Source organism: Plectropomus leopardus, chromosome 10 (genome assembly GCF_008729295.1).
Source record: "Plectropomus leopardus isolate mb chromosome 10, YSFRI_Pleo_2.0, whole genome shotgun sequence".
NCBI lineage: Eukaryota > Metazoa > Chordata > Actinopteri > Perciformes > Serranidae > Plectropomus > Plectropomus leopardus.
Window position 1 is genome coordinate 27,071,950 of NC_056472.1, and position 15,150 is coordinate 27,087,099.

General features: G+C 37.6%; 1 protein-coding gene across 3 annotated transcripts in view; it reads left to right on the forward strand.

Moving 5' to 3' along the window:
• plekhm3 (pleckstrin homology domain containing, family M, member 3) overlaps positions 1–6,917 on the forward strand; it is an 82,335-nt gene extending 75,418 nt beyond the window's left edge. For all 3 annotated transcript variants that reach the window (XM_042494209.1, XM_042494210.1, XM_042494211.1), the window contains exon 8: positions 1,351–6,917. In XM_042494209.1, the coding sequence (XP_042350143.1) occupies positions 1,351–1,513 (163 nt within the window). In that variant the 3' untranslated portion in view covers positions 1,514–6,917. The remainder of the gene's footprint in view (positions 1–1,350) is intronic.
• Positions 6,918–15,150: the final 8,233 nt, after the last annotated feature.

The window sequence follows — 15,150 nt, forward strand, 5'->3', positions numbered from 1 at the left end:
GACCCAAAAAGCAAGGCTATAGTAAGGCGAAAATGTCAAAAAATGACATGTCTCAAAAACAGCTAAAAATAGCTGAAAACTGCATTAAATAGCGTGCCGGAGATACGCCATGGCATAGAATGATGCAGAAACTGCCAAAAACACCATAATGTAGCATGTCGAAAAAAATGACCCAAAAAGCAAGGCTATAGTAAGGCGAAAATGTCAAAAAATGACGTCTCAAAAACTGTTGAAAACCGCTGAAAACTGCATTAAATAGCATGCTGAGATACGCCATTGCATAGAATGATGCAGAAACTGCCAAAAACACCATAATGTAGCATATTGAAAAAAAGGACCGAAAAAGCAAGGCTATAGTAAGGCGAAAATGTCAAAAAATGACATGTCTCAAAAACAGCTAAATAAAGCTGAAAACTGCATTAAATAGCGTGCCAAGATACGTCATTGCATAAAATGATGCAGAAACGGCCAAAAACACCATAATGTAGCATGTCAAAAAAAATGACCGAAAAAGCAAGGCTATAGTAAGGCGAAAATGCCAAAAAATGACATGTCTCAAAAGCAGCTAGAAACAATTGAAAACTGCATCAAATAGTGTGCCGGAGATACGCCATGGCATAGAATGATGCAGAAACTGCCAAAAACACCATAATGTAGCGTGTCGAAAAAAAGGACCCAAAAAGCAAGGCTATAGTAAGGCGAAAATGTCAAAAAATGACATGTCTCAAAAACAGTTGAAAACAACTGAAAACTGCATTAAATAGCGTGTTGAGACACACCATGGCATTGAATGATGCAGAAACTGCCAAAAACACCATCATATGGCATGACAAAAAACGACCGAAAAACAATATATATTTTAACGTGGCTTAAGAAAAAATGAAATGAACATTTACCCTAAAATCCTGCGACATCTTTTTGGCGTTGAAGGAGGTGTTGAGGAGGGTCACATTCTGGGGAAAGCAGCAGACGGCGGCAGGCTGAACAGACTGCGGCTGGGGCGGCTGCTGTCGCAGTATCTTTCGGGCTCTGTGCAGACACGTCACTTCACCGAGGTCACTGATGCTCTGTAATGGGAACCAGTGACGTAGTTTAGTCTGTCGAAAAATGGCAAAATATGACGTCAAAAAACAACACAAGCATGTCGAGACACATCATTGTATAGCGTGTCAAAATACTGGTGAAAAACGTCATAATATAGCATGTCAAAAAATTATAAATGACGTAGTATAGTATGTATACTCTATACTATGAGTGGTTGTAGTTTCTTTTTCTGTGGTCAATAAAAATAAACACAGACGTGATTTGAAATTTGATAACCGACCTGTGTGTTGATCTCGGTGTTTGCAGGTGTGACGGTTGTGGCGCCGTGTTTCACACCGAATGTCGACAGAAAGCCCAGCCGTGCCCTCGCTGCGTTCGCCGAGAGCTCCACCACAAGAGGCCGTCCTCCTTCTGGTCACCTGACGACGACAGTCCCGGCTGCTTTCACTTGCCGTACCAAGACACCTGAGACACAGAAACACCAAAGCAGTAACAGTCAGTGTGCTGCCAGGCCGCCACGCTGGACAAAGTGTCTGTTCTTCTGATTCGTGTGTGTCTGCGGGATAATTCAGAGCATCGTCACGTTTGTAATGTGTGTGCACCTGCTAACACACACACACACACACACACCTGAGCAAAGCCCTCTTTGTCCTGCTGTCAAGAGCAGCGAGAAAACCAACTCAAGATCTGCTGCTCCCGACTTCACAGACTGAGCTGCTTGTATTTTGTAGTCAAACATCACACGTCGAGGTCATCCTCCGCCTCTTCCCCAAATCACAACCTTCACTTATTCCAGATCACAGCTGATAAACTGGACGCATTCACAGTAACGGTTGGAGCAGTTCGGAGGTTTGTCCTAACCAACGTCTTCCAGCACAAGTTTAATAATGAAACATTTATTCAATGGACAACATATTAATCGACAACTTTTGCAGCTGATTAATCATTTATCCAAAAGGCATTCTCCGGTTCCAACCTCTCAAATGTGAAGATTTGCTGGTTGTTTTTTGGTTTTTGACTGTTGGTCAAACAGAACAAGTAAACTGAAAATGTCTCTTTGGCCTTCGGGAACATGTGACTTTTTGTTTTGTCTTTGTTTACAGACTAAATTATTGACAAAAGCTGATGAGTATAGCATTGAAATAATCATTATTTGTGGCTTTACTCATGTTGAAGTGAAGCTAACGCACTGTAGCCGTGAAAGGTGGCTGTAAAAAGTCTGCAGTTTTATTCTTCACAGAGAAAAGCAGCTGTATTCAGCTTGGATTCAGGTGATGTTAAAATAGTGGAATATTAAAGGATAAGTTTCCGTGTTTGCAAGTCCGTGTTAAAACAAACGTGTCCTCATATGAGCATTGAAAGTTTTGCATACTATAATAATCCCTCTGGCTCGTAAAGGCAATTAAAAAGATCCCTTTCTAAATTGATTTCAGTGTAACTTTATATTAGATTTCAGGACTTTTAGCTCGTCAAATCAAGTTTAGTTTAAAATTTTAAAAATTTGAAATTTCTTTATTTTACCGTCCCTCTGCCTCAGCTCAGCTGGGAACCGAAAAAGAGAGTTTTGTACAAAAAACACTCGAACTTTGGAATATATCCACACGATTTGTCAAAAGTCTCAAACTTTATAATGAAGACTGGATTTTTAACCCCATCACTTACATTAAATTTGAAATTGGGAAAACCTTCATTTTAATGGCCAGTATGAACAGAGGGGATGAGTACAGCAAACAAAAAACCTTTTCAGTGCACATGTGGGTTTTGTTTTAAGACAGACTTGAAAAAAATGTGAATCTGCCTTTAATATGTTGGGAAAAAATATTAAATCATTGATAGAAACTTCAAATAAACGCTGCAGCACAATCCACTGTTTTACTGCCGTCTTTTTGCTCTCTATGTTCCAAACATGTTATTATATTTGCCTCTTCAAAAGCCTGCAAGTTACAAATCCAAGAAATCTGTGGACTTTTTTTCAAGTGATCAAATTACAGATTTTTTTTTAACATTGCGATAAATAAAACATACTTTTGGGCTTTGGGCGCAGAGAGAAAAAAAACGTTAGAAACCGTAATGGGCTTATAATACTATTTTCCTAAGATTTGGAGACCAAGTGAATGATCCATTTATCAGGGAAAATAAGTGTATGTGTAAATTATAAAGCCCGAGTAAAGCTAGTGATCATCATTCCTAAACTGCGACATGGTGTGTTTTTGTACAACAAAACTGTTTATTTTGGAGAAAATATTTGTCTTTGGAACATTTAGATCAGCGGTTTGGAAGTGGATTATGCTGTAGTGACAATTTCATAATTTTCTGAGGACGTTTGATTATTTTCTTTGCAACTGCGCTAACTTTGGAGCATTGAAATCTGCTGTAACGGATGAAATACAAACGTTTTACTGTCATATTGAATCGTGCGGGAGAGTATCTGATTATAATTTGGGTTTACTTGAAATTAAGATTGGGACGTTTTACCAATAATAAGAATATAATACAATAGTCAATAATGATCTCTGATTGAAGTAAAGTAATCCCTCTTTTATCCAATCTCATTCTCCTTAAACTGAGTAATTTAGATGAGGAATACAAGATGTTTTTAACTCACTCACTTTAAATCAGTGTTCTTTTAATAATGTGAAAGACTTTTAACTTGAAAGAGCGTCCGTCAGTCTGTCTGAGCACACGTTTTCTTCCCTCCATCCGTCGAACTGTAAAATAACAGAGGCAATAATCTACTGTAACTTATTCTTTCATTGTTGCCTTTTCCCTCCTCTCCTCCTGCTGTGATTCTGCTTCCTGGTGTGCTTTATTCATGCAGAATCTATCAAACATGATAGCAGCTTTAGCTTTTAGTATCTCTATGCAACCTAGATGGCCTTTATGACTCACTGCTTTCATCTTTAAAGGTCTGGAAACATGTTCCCTTCACATTTCACTGCCGAGCCAGCTGCGTTTCCATCCTGTTCAGATTTTAGTGAAAAAATAAAGGTTTGTTTCCAATAAATCAGCTTCCTGAGTGCCCGGAAAAACAAGGAAAACATAAAATAATTTAAGATTTTATTAAATTCTGCTTTTCATTGGTTCACAGTTAGTTGTTATTTTTCATTTTGTTGAAGTTTTTGATTTTTCAGATCAGTTTTTATAGTCAGATACTATTCGTTTATTTCTTTCTACAAAATGCAGTGTTACTGTAATCAAAATTTTAAATTTGGGGGGAAAAAAAGAAAGAAAGAAAATAAATGCTGCCTTCACTGATTGTAATAAAAACAGGAAGTTTAGCTTTAAACAGAGTCCCAAAAATTGCCACAAAATCTAACAGTTTATATTTAAAGATCCCCTCCAGAAATGTTTTAAGGTGTACAAAAATGCTCCACTTTGAATAAGAAATTGTTTGATTTAGTTTTTTCAAAGAAAAAGTTAAATTATCTTAATATAATTCTTGAATTAAATGTACTCCACATAAAAGATCTATAAATATGCAAATATTGTTGATTTCAGAAGTTCAGCTGTTTTTTTTTTTTTTTACTTCGGTGTAAAGTCTGTCCTCGGTGAATGTGCCCTGAAAACTTTAAGTTTTTGCGTCACAATTGTGTAAATTAAACGTTGGATCCAGATCGGCTTCCAGATTATTGGAAATGTCACAGATCGTGTTCGCAGACCTGCCTCTTATGCTGGATTTTTAATAAACAGAGAAACTTCAAAGTTCAGCTGTAGAAATAATAAAAAATACACATTTTGAGTAAAGGAGGACTGTTTGTTTCTAAAAATCCACAACAGTCTTAAAGAAAAAGGTCTCATAATGAAGTCGTGGATTGCATCCTTAAAATTGCCAGATGTTGTAATAATTTGGATGGAAACGCAGCTGCTGTCTGCTCTTTGCTACGTGTTTTCGCTCCTTTGCGCGGCCGCACTGATGATATCTCATCTTTTATGTCTCATCTGTCCTCTCTTTGTCCTCGTCTTTCCAGCTTCTTTTAGCCATAAAAACATGTTAACCTTGAAGGGAAATAAGCAGTGAGTTTATTCGTGAATCTGTATTTTTGTGAGCAGACTGGCAGTTATTCATGTTTATGAAGCATGTCGGATACTGTAGACTAAAACTAAATAATCCAGAGTAGTTTCAAATGTGGCAGGAAAAGTGCACTGAAGTGTCAGCTGACTGCGTTTATTTTGTTTTGAAAGTCACAGGTAATATTACAACAGTTAAAGATTTAAGTTTTTATTGACTGCTGCACAAAAAACTGATGAAAGGGTTGTTAAGCCTTTGGATGAAGTATTTTATTTATATTTTGACTGAGAAAAGTTTTATTTCTTTTGTTTGTTTGTTTACTTACACCATGCCATTTGTGACTGCAGAGCCATGCAGGTGTTTGTGATCTTTATTTTTGGTTTTTGTGCACACAGATTATTGTTCTGTCAAAGATTTCAGTACTCCCTACAGAGTATAAATAAGTTACATTTAAGACTTTTAAGACCTTTAATTCCACTTTAACTTCAGTTTAACACGAAAGTTGAAGGAAATACACAGAAATTTACTCTTTACAGCTAAACCCACTGATGTGAGTTTAAAATGATCACTAAGGGGTTCAATGATAATCTCTGTGTTTAGAAACAAATAAACTAAAGAGCAGGCTGCCAACAAGGCCTTAATTTAATGATGCTCATTCATCACATGATGTAAACGTGCAGAGAGGCCAATAAACGGACATTACATGTTGTGTCAAAGTCTGAAAGTTCAATCTGAATTTAAGATTTAACAATTTCATACTTTTTACGGCCTTTTATAGGTAAAATTTAACTCTTTTTTTTCAAGACTGTCCTCCTGTCACCAGTCACTGATACAAGAGTACAAATTACTAAAAATATGTCTCTTAACAAATTGTTACCTTGTAAATCCATATTAAATATTGTTCAACAGGCAACATTTGAACCATATATTACTCAGTATTATCTCCACACTACGTGCTTCTGATAATATGCCTTTATTTGTGTCTCCCTGTTGGACGTATTTGTTACAATGTGGCTGACGTTTTTAGACTATTAATGTTACGCACATACTATGACGTAGACTTAAATAGAGTTCATAAGGCTAATTTGTCAGAAATGAATTCACGGAGCGTAACAAAACTGTTTGGGACATTTCAGTAACCTGTGATAATGGCGTTCACAAATAAAATTGAACTGAAATGAATCATTTCTGTTGCTACATAATACTGACGCTCATACTGACGTGTGCACAAAACAAAAAGGCCCCAAACACCAGCTGGGCTCTGTGGTTTGCCTCCATGTAGCCACAGTAGCCGACTTGTAAACTTGTGCATTTGATCACTTTAAAACTTTTATTTATTTGCTTATTTTGTGCTGTATTTTCATCTGTTCATTTGTTCATTGTGAGTGCAGTTTTGTGTTTTAGTTCATTTTTTTGTCTTCTTTCTACAGTTTTTTTTGCCAACTTTAATTTCGACCTGGAAACATAAAAAAGTTGAAGGACCTGAATGATGTTCCCTGTTTACCCGCTCAGCTGTTATCATTTCATTGTAGTGAAAAATACGTTGAACTGTATTTACGGGACTGAAAGCGTTCTTTATGTTGCAGGCACATTTCGATCATCGCAGTATGTTTTACTTGACGTGTTTGGAGAAGAATATATTGTACAGTATTTAAGCAGAGTAACTGGACTGAACTTCTTCTCTCTTTTGCACTTTTTAAGTTATTGTTTCTTTGTTTTCAATCATTGTTTGTTTTCATCGCAGCCAAACTTCTTATGCAAATACAGGGAGTTGATTTTCAGATTTGAATCCTCCTGTCTGGTTCTGTTCAAATTTGTCCGCTAGCCACTGATGCCAATAAAGACAAACTTCTTAATAGTGAAAGTGTTTGAATCGTTTGGCCAAGAACATTTGGGTTTGACTTCTTTTTGATTATTTACTATTCCCTCTTTGTGCAGGTTTATTTTAGTTAAACGGTTATTGCAAACCTATTTCTGGAATAAACGCAGGCATTGTACATCTCTGTAAATCACAGATATCTTACATCTGTACGTTATGAGGCAGATATGTTGAAACTTGCCGTTTTTTTTTTATTTTTTGTAAACGCTGTATTTAAGGTGTGGCTAGGTTTAGGTACAAAACACACTTGGTTATATGCTTAGGAAATTGGCTTAAAATACAAAATTTTGGGGCATAATATCGGCTGAAAATGTAGAAATATCTTAGTGGAAAAAAAAAAACAAAAACACTTTCCGTGTCACTTTTTGGCAGGAAACAGTGACAGGTTCTCTAAAAAAATGCCCAAGTTTGGTGGCTAAAAAGCCATTTGGAAACTGACTCTCACACACTGAGTGTTTGAATGGACAGCAAACAAGTGGATCATGAAGCAGGAATGACTTAAACAGTTTTAAATTATGTCTGAGTTTTTTTATTTATTCATTTTGCAAAAAAACTTGATGAATTCAAGCTGCAGTCGTCTGTGAAGGAACATCATAACAAGACGATTATCAAGACGTCAAATCACCGAAACTGAACAAAGGAAACCGCTTACCTCAACCTCCAGCGAACGCCTCCCGCTCCGCTTCTGCGTCAGTCAGGAACGCTGAGCACAACAGCCGCTCTTGTCGAAGCATCTTTGGCTTTCCAATTTTCAAATGTGATAAAGAGAAAACGGTCTGTTAATGTAACAGCCACGCTGATGCTCAGGGTGTATAAAGGTAAATATGTAAAAGCATTTTTACTCACCTTACGTGCCTGCAGAACTCCGACGACATCTCCGCAGATTTTTTATTAAGCAAAAGACATTCACAAGAATTCAGCAAAATCTGATTCTGGATCATTTCTGTAAAAACAAACACACCAAAAATGCAGATTCAGTTTGGTTCTGGAGATCAGAGAGAAGTTCTTAAATCTGATGAAACTTGAGTCTTTGCTGGACATTATAGTTCGTCATTAGTGAAGATTTACTGATGAAGGGTCCATTTCATGGGATGTTTAACCCTTTGAAACCTGGATCAATGTTGTTCTTTCTTTTGCTGAATTCACACACCTTTACAAGCATTTAACGCTTTAAAAACTGTCAAAATTGGTTTATTTTCTCTTGATAACACAGGGGAAAATACAATGAGCCGCTTGACAAGAACTGTTCCATAAACTGCAATAAATCTAATAAATTTGGAAAATTATTTTTTAAGAAGCGTGGGGGAAATGCCCAAAAACAATTTAGAATTATCATAATTATGTATTTAATATTTTTAACTGAATTTTTCTTTCTTTTGCTTTACTTTTCTTTGGTTTTTTTTTGTTTGCTTTTTTTTTTTTTGTTTTTAATTTTCAGGTAATTATCCTGGACTTGTTTCATGTTTTTCTTTTTTTTTTTTCTTTTTACATATTTTGGTAATTAACTGAAGTTGCTTCGTGCCATTTACCTTTGTTTTTGAAAGACATCAAGGCAATTTGCTCAGGTGTGAAAGGATTAAAAATAAAACCTGATGGTGTTTAACTGGTGCTGATTTTTTTTTATCCGGGCTCAGTCAGTGAGGTGTAGAAAAACCATCACATTCAGACTGGAAGCAAACACCAGACTCCCACATGAAAGTCCGGGGGTTGTTGGATCCGTCTACCGCCCCTCCTGCTCTATTTGGACTTACTTGTTTCTGTTATCACGTTGTTACCGGCAGCTTTTCGACCTGATGCTGTCCAGTGGCACATAATGCGAACGCGACAGGTTGACAGGCTGAAACACTCCGGCAGCTTATCAAATAACTGCAAAGGTGTTTTTTTATGTTGAGATCTTAGGCTGAAATCACTGTTAATTAATTTTTTTAAAAAACACCTCAGATAAACTCGACCTGCTGAAGAAGATCGTATGACGTGACTGAAAGCTCCAGTAATGAACCTCGACGTGAGATTGTTTTTACGGTTGTGAATAAACTTCCAAACGAGTTCAAACTTTGCTGAGGTGACAAACGATAACGTGTCACGAGCTCGGCCTCGAACTGAGCCGAGAGCTAAACAACAGCTTGATGTGAATAAAAAGGTGCATGTTAACCTGCGCGAGTGAATATGCATATTGTGTGAGAGCGCGGGGAGCGCGGGGAGCGCGGGGCCTGAATCGTTTGCCTGTGATGTATGTCGAGCAGCGGGCAAATTGAAGCTGAGTGTCGACCACGCTTAATTGTCATCGCCAATTAGTGCATTGTGGGACGCCCACAATGGATCAACTGTAGCGAGCAGAACGAAGTCCTTTGTGCTTCTCCAATGGCCCGCGGGCCAGTCAAGACTCATTTAGGGCCCGAACAACGACGGAGCAGAAATGCCAACGAAAATGAAAACAAAAGACAGTTTAAGGAGAAAAAGAGGACGGAGGAAAGAAAAAGAGAGGAGGAGGAGGGGAGAGGTGGACAACGGTCACAGGGGAGTGAAGGACTGGGCCTCTGCTCTCCCAACATGAGAGGACACACACACACACACACACACACACACACACACACGGTGCCCCCCCGACATTTAGCGAGCTGCTACACAAAAGCTGGCAGGGCCCCAGTGTTCCCAGTGACCCGGTTGTTCAGAGGCTCGTTTGGCCACGTTGAAGCTTTCAGCAGGTTCTTTCTGAGCAGATCGTCTGTGTGCGTTTGTCAGTGTTAAAGGGTACTTCCACTGTTTTTTTAAGCTACCCAAATCTTTATTGAAATGTTTGTTTGTTTTTTAATCGATGGCATCAACTGTAAACAAGTTTTTCTCAAATACAGAATCTGCTGCTTTTATATTGTCTGTTCAACATGGGATGTCGCGCTGTTCTGCCGCCTCGCTGTTCTGTATATAACGTTTATGAGCAACGTTCATTGCACAAAACTGTCCTTTTCTTCCAGCAGCAATAAGACTTTTTAATTCTCCACACTTTGCACGTCACTAGGCTAATGATGCACATCATAATCTTTTTTACGGCAGAGTTTTTCAACTATTGACGCTCTGCCCTCTGATTTTCATTTTCATTTTTAGATTTTAGCCCTGTGGTGTTTTTCTCGGCTTGTTTTTATTTGTTTGTTGTTTTTAACTTCTTTTTATTGTCTTGTTGTTTTGCATAGCGCTTTCATTTCCTTCAGGATTAATAATGTTGATCTAATCTGATCTATATCCTGGAAAGAGGGGGCAGAGTGGTCTCGCCCCTGAGCTGGGAGCCTGATTTTGTCGAGAATGTTTGGATGTTTTAATTTTTAATCCCCAAATGAGCTTTAGGGTTTTTCATATTAGGTACGATTGATTTATACTGTGAGACCGCTCCCCTCTCCACTTTCCTGCCACTCAGCTTTCACATTATTAATGCTGTTCTGTATCGAGAGCACCTTTGCACCTTCATCTACTTTTTCTCATTTAGAACACATGAACACATTATATTATCATAAACTTATATATTTGGTTTTCCAACAGAAGGAGGAAATATCTGGTATTTCAAGTGGATTTTCTTGCCTATTTTGTGTCTCTCACTCTGCATGTGAGATTCAACAACTTGGATTCCCAACATGACGACTTTAAGAAGATGAATTTATTAAGCAATTTAACCAGAAATAAATGTTTGACAATTTTAGATAATGATATCAGAGTCTTCTGAGACTTTTTAAGGATCCGTGGGAACTTTGTGAAGCTGACAGCAGCTTAGTTTTTATGCTGATTAACGATTTAGTGTTTTAAATGACATTTCACTGTTTATATGTACATATTGGACTAAAATTTGCTGACTGACCGTTTGTAGGTTTGAAGGCGGCTCCGATCATCCGTTTGGATCTCGCTCTCTCGGTCACAGCTGTGACAATCGATTCCAGCGGCGACATGGAGTTACTGTAATGAAACAAACAAAAACATCAAAACGTTAATAAAAAAACCTCCTCAAACCACAGATTAACACTTTCATCATTAACCCTTTAACACCTGGATCGACATCAGTTTCCTTATGCTGCATTCAGATGCCTTTCACTGGCATTTAAACCTCTAAAACGTAAAAAAAAAACAAAAACACCAGAAAAAACATGATGAGCAACTTAGCAATCAGATTATTAATATCTGATAATTATAAGTTTATTATCAAAAAAAAAGAGGGAAAAATGTCCAGGAAACTGTAATCCTCCTCGTTACATGTCTAAAAGTATGGTACGGGAAAATGGAAAAAAATATTTATTTTTTAGCACTTTCTTAAGGTCATTTCTTCTTTCTCTGTTTGTGATTTAGTTTTTTTCTTATTTTTTAAGTATTTTTCTCCAACGCACCAAACAAACAAAAGAACGGAAATGAGTTAAAAACTGCTTAAAATTTATATTTGAAAAAATAAAAAACATTTAAAAAATAGTTTGAAGTATATAATAATGATAATTTTTAAAAAATAGTTATTTGGAAATTCCTCCTTAGCTTTAATTTTTATTTAAATCTACTAACGTTTGCCATTTGTGGGACATTTTTTGCCAAGTTGCTCATAGCCTTTTTCCAGTGTTTTTTTTTTTTTTTTTTTTTAAAGAAATTCACCCAATTTCCTCACGGCTCAAAGGTTTAAATACTTGTGAAAGATGTCTGAATACAGCACAAGAAAAGTGACGCTGTTCCAGGTTTCAAAGGGTTAACAGGAGACTGCCACAACACTTCTATTACATCTTTAAATATTAAAGTGCCCTCATTCTCTATAAATCACAGGTAAGTCATTTCTCTGTATATTTTTTGACTTTTTAACTTATGTTTCTGCCTCCAGGCAGCTGTTGGTTTCCATTCATTTCACCGCCACATTAAAATCAACTCGCAGAGACTAAACGCAGCCAGACATAAACACGCGTGAATGTAAAAGTCTGACACAACTCTGACAACAAAAGCAGACGTGGTGTTTGTTCACCGTGACGGATCGCCTCACTCAAACGGGCTCCAAATCTGCGTGTCGATTTTTCATGCAGCGCTGACATGAAAGTGGCTGAAACACAATCTACAGTACGCTTTGGAGGAAAAACGCTCTGCAGTAAAGTTTGTCGGCAAACAGCCTAAAAGGAGCATTCAGACTGGACACAAAGAGCAACTCGAAGGCAGAAAGATTACAATCAAGTCAACAGAAACTCGTGTGTCTTCTGTCAACTACAAAATAAAAGCATAACAGAATCAGTGTGTACTTGAGCACTTAACATAACTTGATTATGATAAACTAACAAAGTAGGCTGATATTTAATAAAAAACATTCGTATTTACTTTTTGCCCAACACTGTGTGCTCTTGTTTTTCTATCTTTGTGAGGACGCAGTTTGAGTTGTATTTAAATTTCGAGTAGTTTCTGTCTGGTGTTCTGGTTTTCTTAAAATGTCTGTTTGAGGAGTAAAATAATAAATTCATGTAACATAACGATGATCCATTATGTCAATAACGGCCCTCACAGGTATGGAAGTACAAATCTGAGTGTGTATGTTGTGGTTACCTGATCAGCAAGTGATGCAGGTCTCGCTTAAAGCTGGGAAAATCACCACAGGTAATCACATATACCTGTGTGTGTGTGTGTGTGTGTGTGTGTGTGTGTGTGTGTGTGTGTGTTGGCGTTGTGTGTAGGCAGAGAGCAAAATCTTGTGATCAGTTATTGAGCTTTACAGATTTTTTTTCCGGGTATTTTGATTTTGTTGCATTGAAACGTCGACAGGTCAAAACGGTGAAGTATTGGACGTTTCATGCTGATGTGTGGACGGACGCGTGCGCTGGTTCCTCTGCATTTGCTTCTTATACGAAAACATAAACATGTTTTCATCCCAATCTCAACTCCACCACTCAGCCAGTGGACCTACGTGTCAAAATACACACATTTTGACCCATCCATCACTCCCACCTGCTCTATAGACTTTCTCGCTCTTCATACGTTAAAAACTGCCGCGCCCCAATCATCATACTGTCATGACGGGGTACGAAGGGGACGCCGAGATCACTGGCAAAATGGCATTGTTTTGGTATTTATATGGAAATTTAGGCACAGGTCTACTTTTACTACTTATTGTCTTCTTGCTCATAAAATCCTTGGAGGCCGAATTGTAAATTGGGGCTTTAAATATTTTTAATTGCCATGGCAGAGAAAGAATACAACAAAGAACCCGGGGACTCGACCTTGGCAACAAAAAATATGTTTGATGATCAATAAACGGTTAATCATAAGAACTGAATCGGATTATTTATGTCTGTTTAATGTGTCAGTCCGTCGTGTGTTTTTAGTGACATACAGAGGTCTGTCAGAAGTCAGGGATGATGCCGGGGAACAAACTGCATTAATATTCCTCCATTCATACGCCTCGGCATGCATCATGATGCTGAAAGGACCAATTTAAAGATGAAACTAAAGTGGTGCTCATGGCAACACGGGAGCAATACGCAGGAGACGACAGAAGGACGGTAAACAGATCTGACTGTGACAAACTGTAAAAGAAACATGTTGGATGAAAAATTTAGAGTTACAGCTTTTGTTCAGGATTCTTACAGCGAGGTAAGAAGATTTAAGCCTTTTCAAGCCTTTTTTTGAAATGTCACGTGAAATGCAATTTAAGGACAATTTTTCACTAGCCATACTGAAGGAAAAAAACAAACGTGCACTAACATTAATTACTTAAGGTTAGGCGAAATTTTTATTTTAATTTAAAAAATGTATTTATGTTTATATTTATTACCATTATTTTAATTTTTATCAAATTATTTGGGTCTTTTAATAAAATATCAGATTTATTTATTTTTTTTCCAATGTCTAAGCATTTTTAAGACTTTTGACAACTCTGACAATTTAATGTCAGTGAGGGCCTAACTTTGAGATTAATGAGATCAATGACTTTTAAGTCTTAAGGATCTGCAGGAACCCAGCTGTTAAAGCCAAAAAAAGAAATAAGCGATGATCAAAGACAATTCAGGAAATAGAAAATAAACTCAAACTGTAAAAAAAAAATAAAATCAGCAAATGTGGAAAAAGCGAGATAATTTATGTTAAAAATACTGTGAATTATTCAAAATGCTGCAGAATGTACCTGTCGGGATTAAAATTAACCGTTGTATTGTGTGTGTGTGTGTGTGTGTGTGTGTGTGTGTGGTCGGGGTGTCAGTGGGTGGAGAGACCTCATCCATCATCCAATACCTTCAAGCACTCCTGGAAAACTCCTACCTCCTAATGCAGGAAGTCATAAATACAACTCACCGATGCGTTCAGGTGCCGTCGGTGGGAGACGATCACAAACTGTGTCAGAAGCAGTTTTTTCTCTTCAGGCTTCACTGAGCTGCAGAACAAAAGAGGAAAGAAACGCGTCAGTGTATCTGAATTCAACCTGCCACTTGCCATTCAACCACATTAAAAAAACAACAGGCCTATTTTAATTGTACATTTAAGCTTGAATTTGCTTTGGATTTATTTCTAATTATTACACTTTTTAAATTATTTGAATGTTGAATTGAATGTTCAATTATTGATTCTTTCCACTTTTGCACTCTTTTTTTCTCTATTGAGTATAAATAAAGTGTTTTTTTTTAAACTCAACTTATTTTATCCATAAAATGGGGTTTAAAGAACTGATATTACTCAGAAAATCCTGATTTTCCCTCACTTGCTCTTTTGCTTATGGTCTAATGGTGACATTTCCGACAGCCCCTGAACGCAGCAGCAGCAGCGGCAGCAGCGCGTGTGTGCGTGTGTGTGTGCGTGTGTGTGTGTGTGTGTGTGTGAGTGATGAGGAGGTGCTGCAGCTTCAGGCGGACTTTATTCCGTCCTGAGGCTCCGCGAGGCTGCAGCCGCGCGCTGCTGCTGCTGCTGCACTTCATAACACGGGACAAGTTTTCACCCTGAAGGACATTTGGGATTATTCTTGTGTTTTCTTGTGTTTTCGTTTAGACGCAGCAGAAATGACATTTGCGGAACTTTGAAAAGAAAAAACAAACATGCGCCTGAGAGCTGATTTCTTGTAACTGAGGGAATAAAACGTCAAGTGGATTTTACACACCGGGATCGGGACTTTTATGCTCACTTCAAACATTAAATTGTGATTTTTGTCTCTTTTTTATTCTTGCAGATTTTTCACCGACTGTGAGTTTCATGATGCGACTTTTTCTGGCATTTGCAACCTGTCGGGAGCAACGAGGGC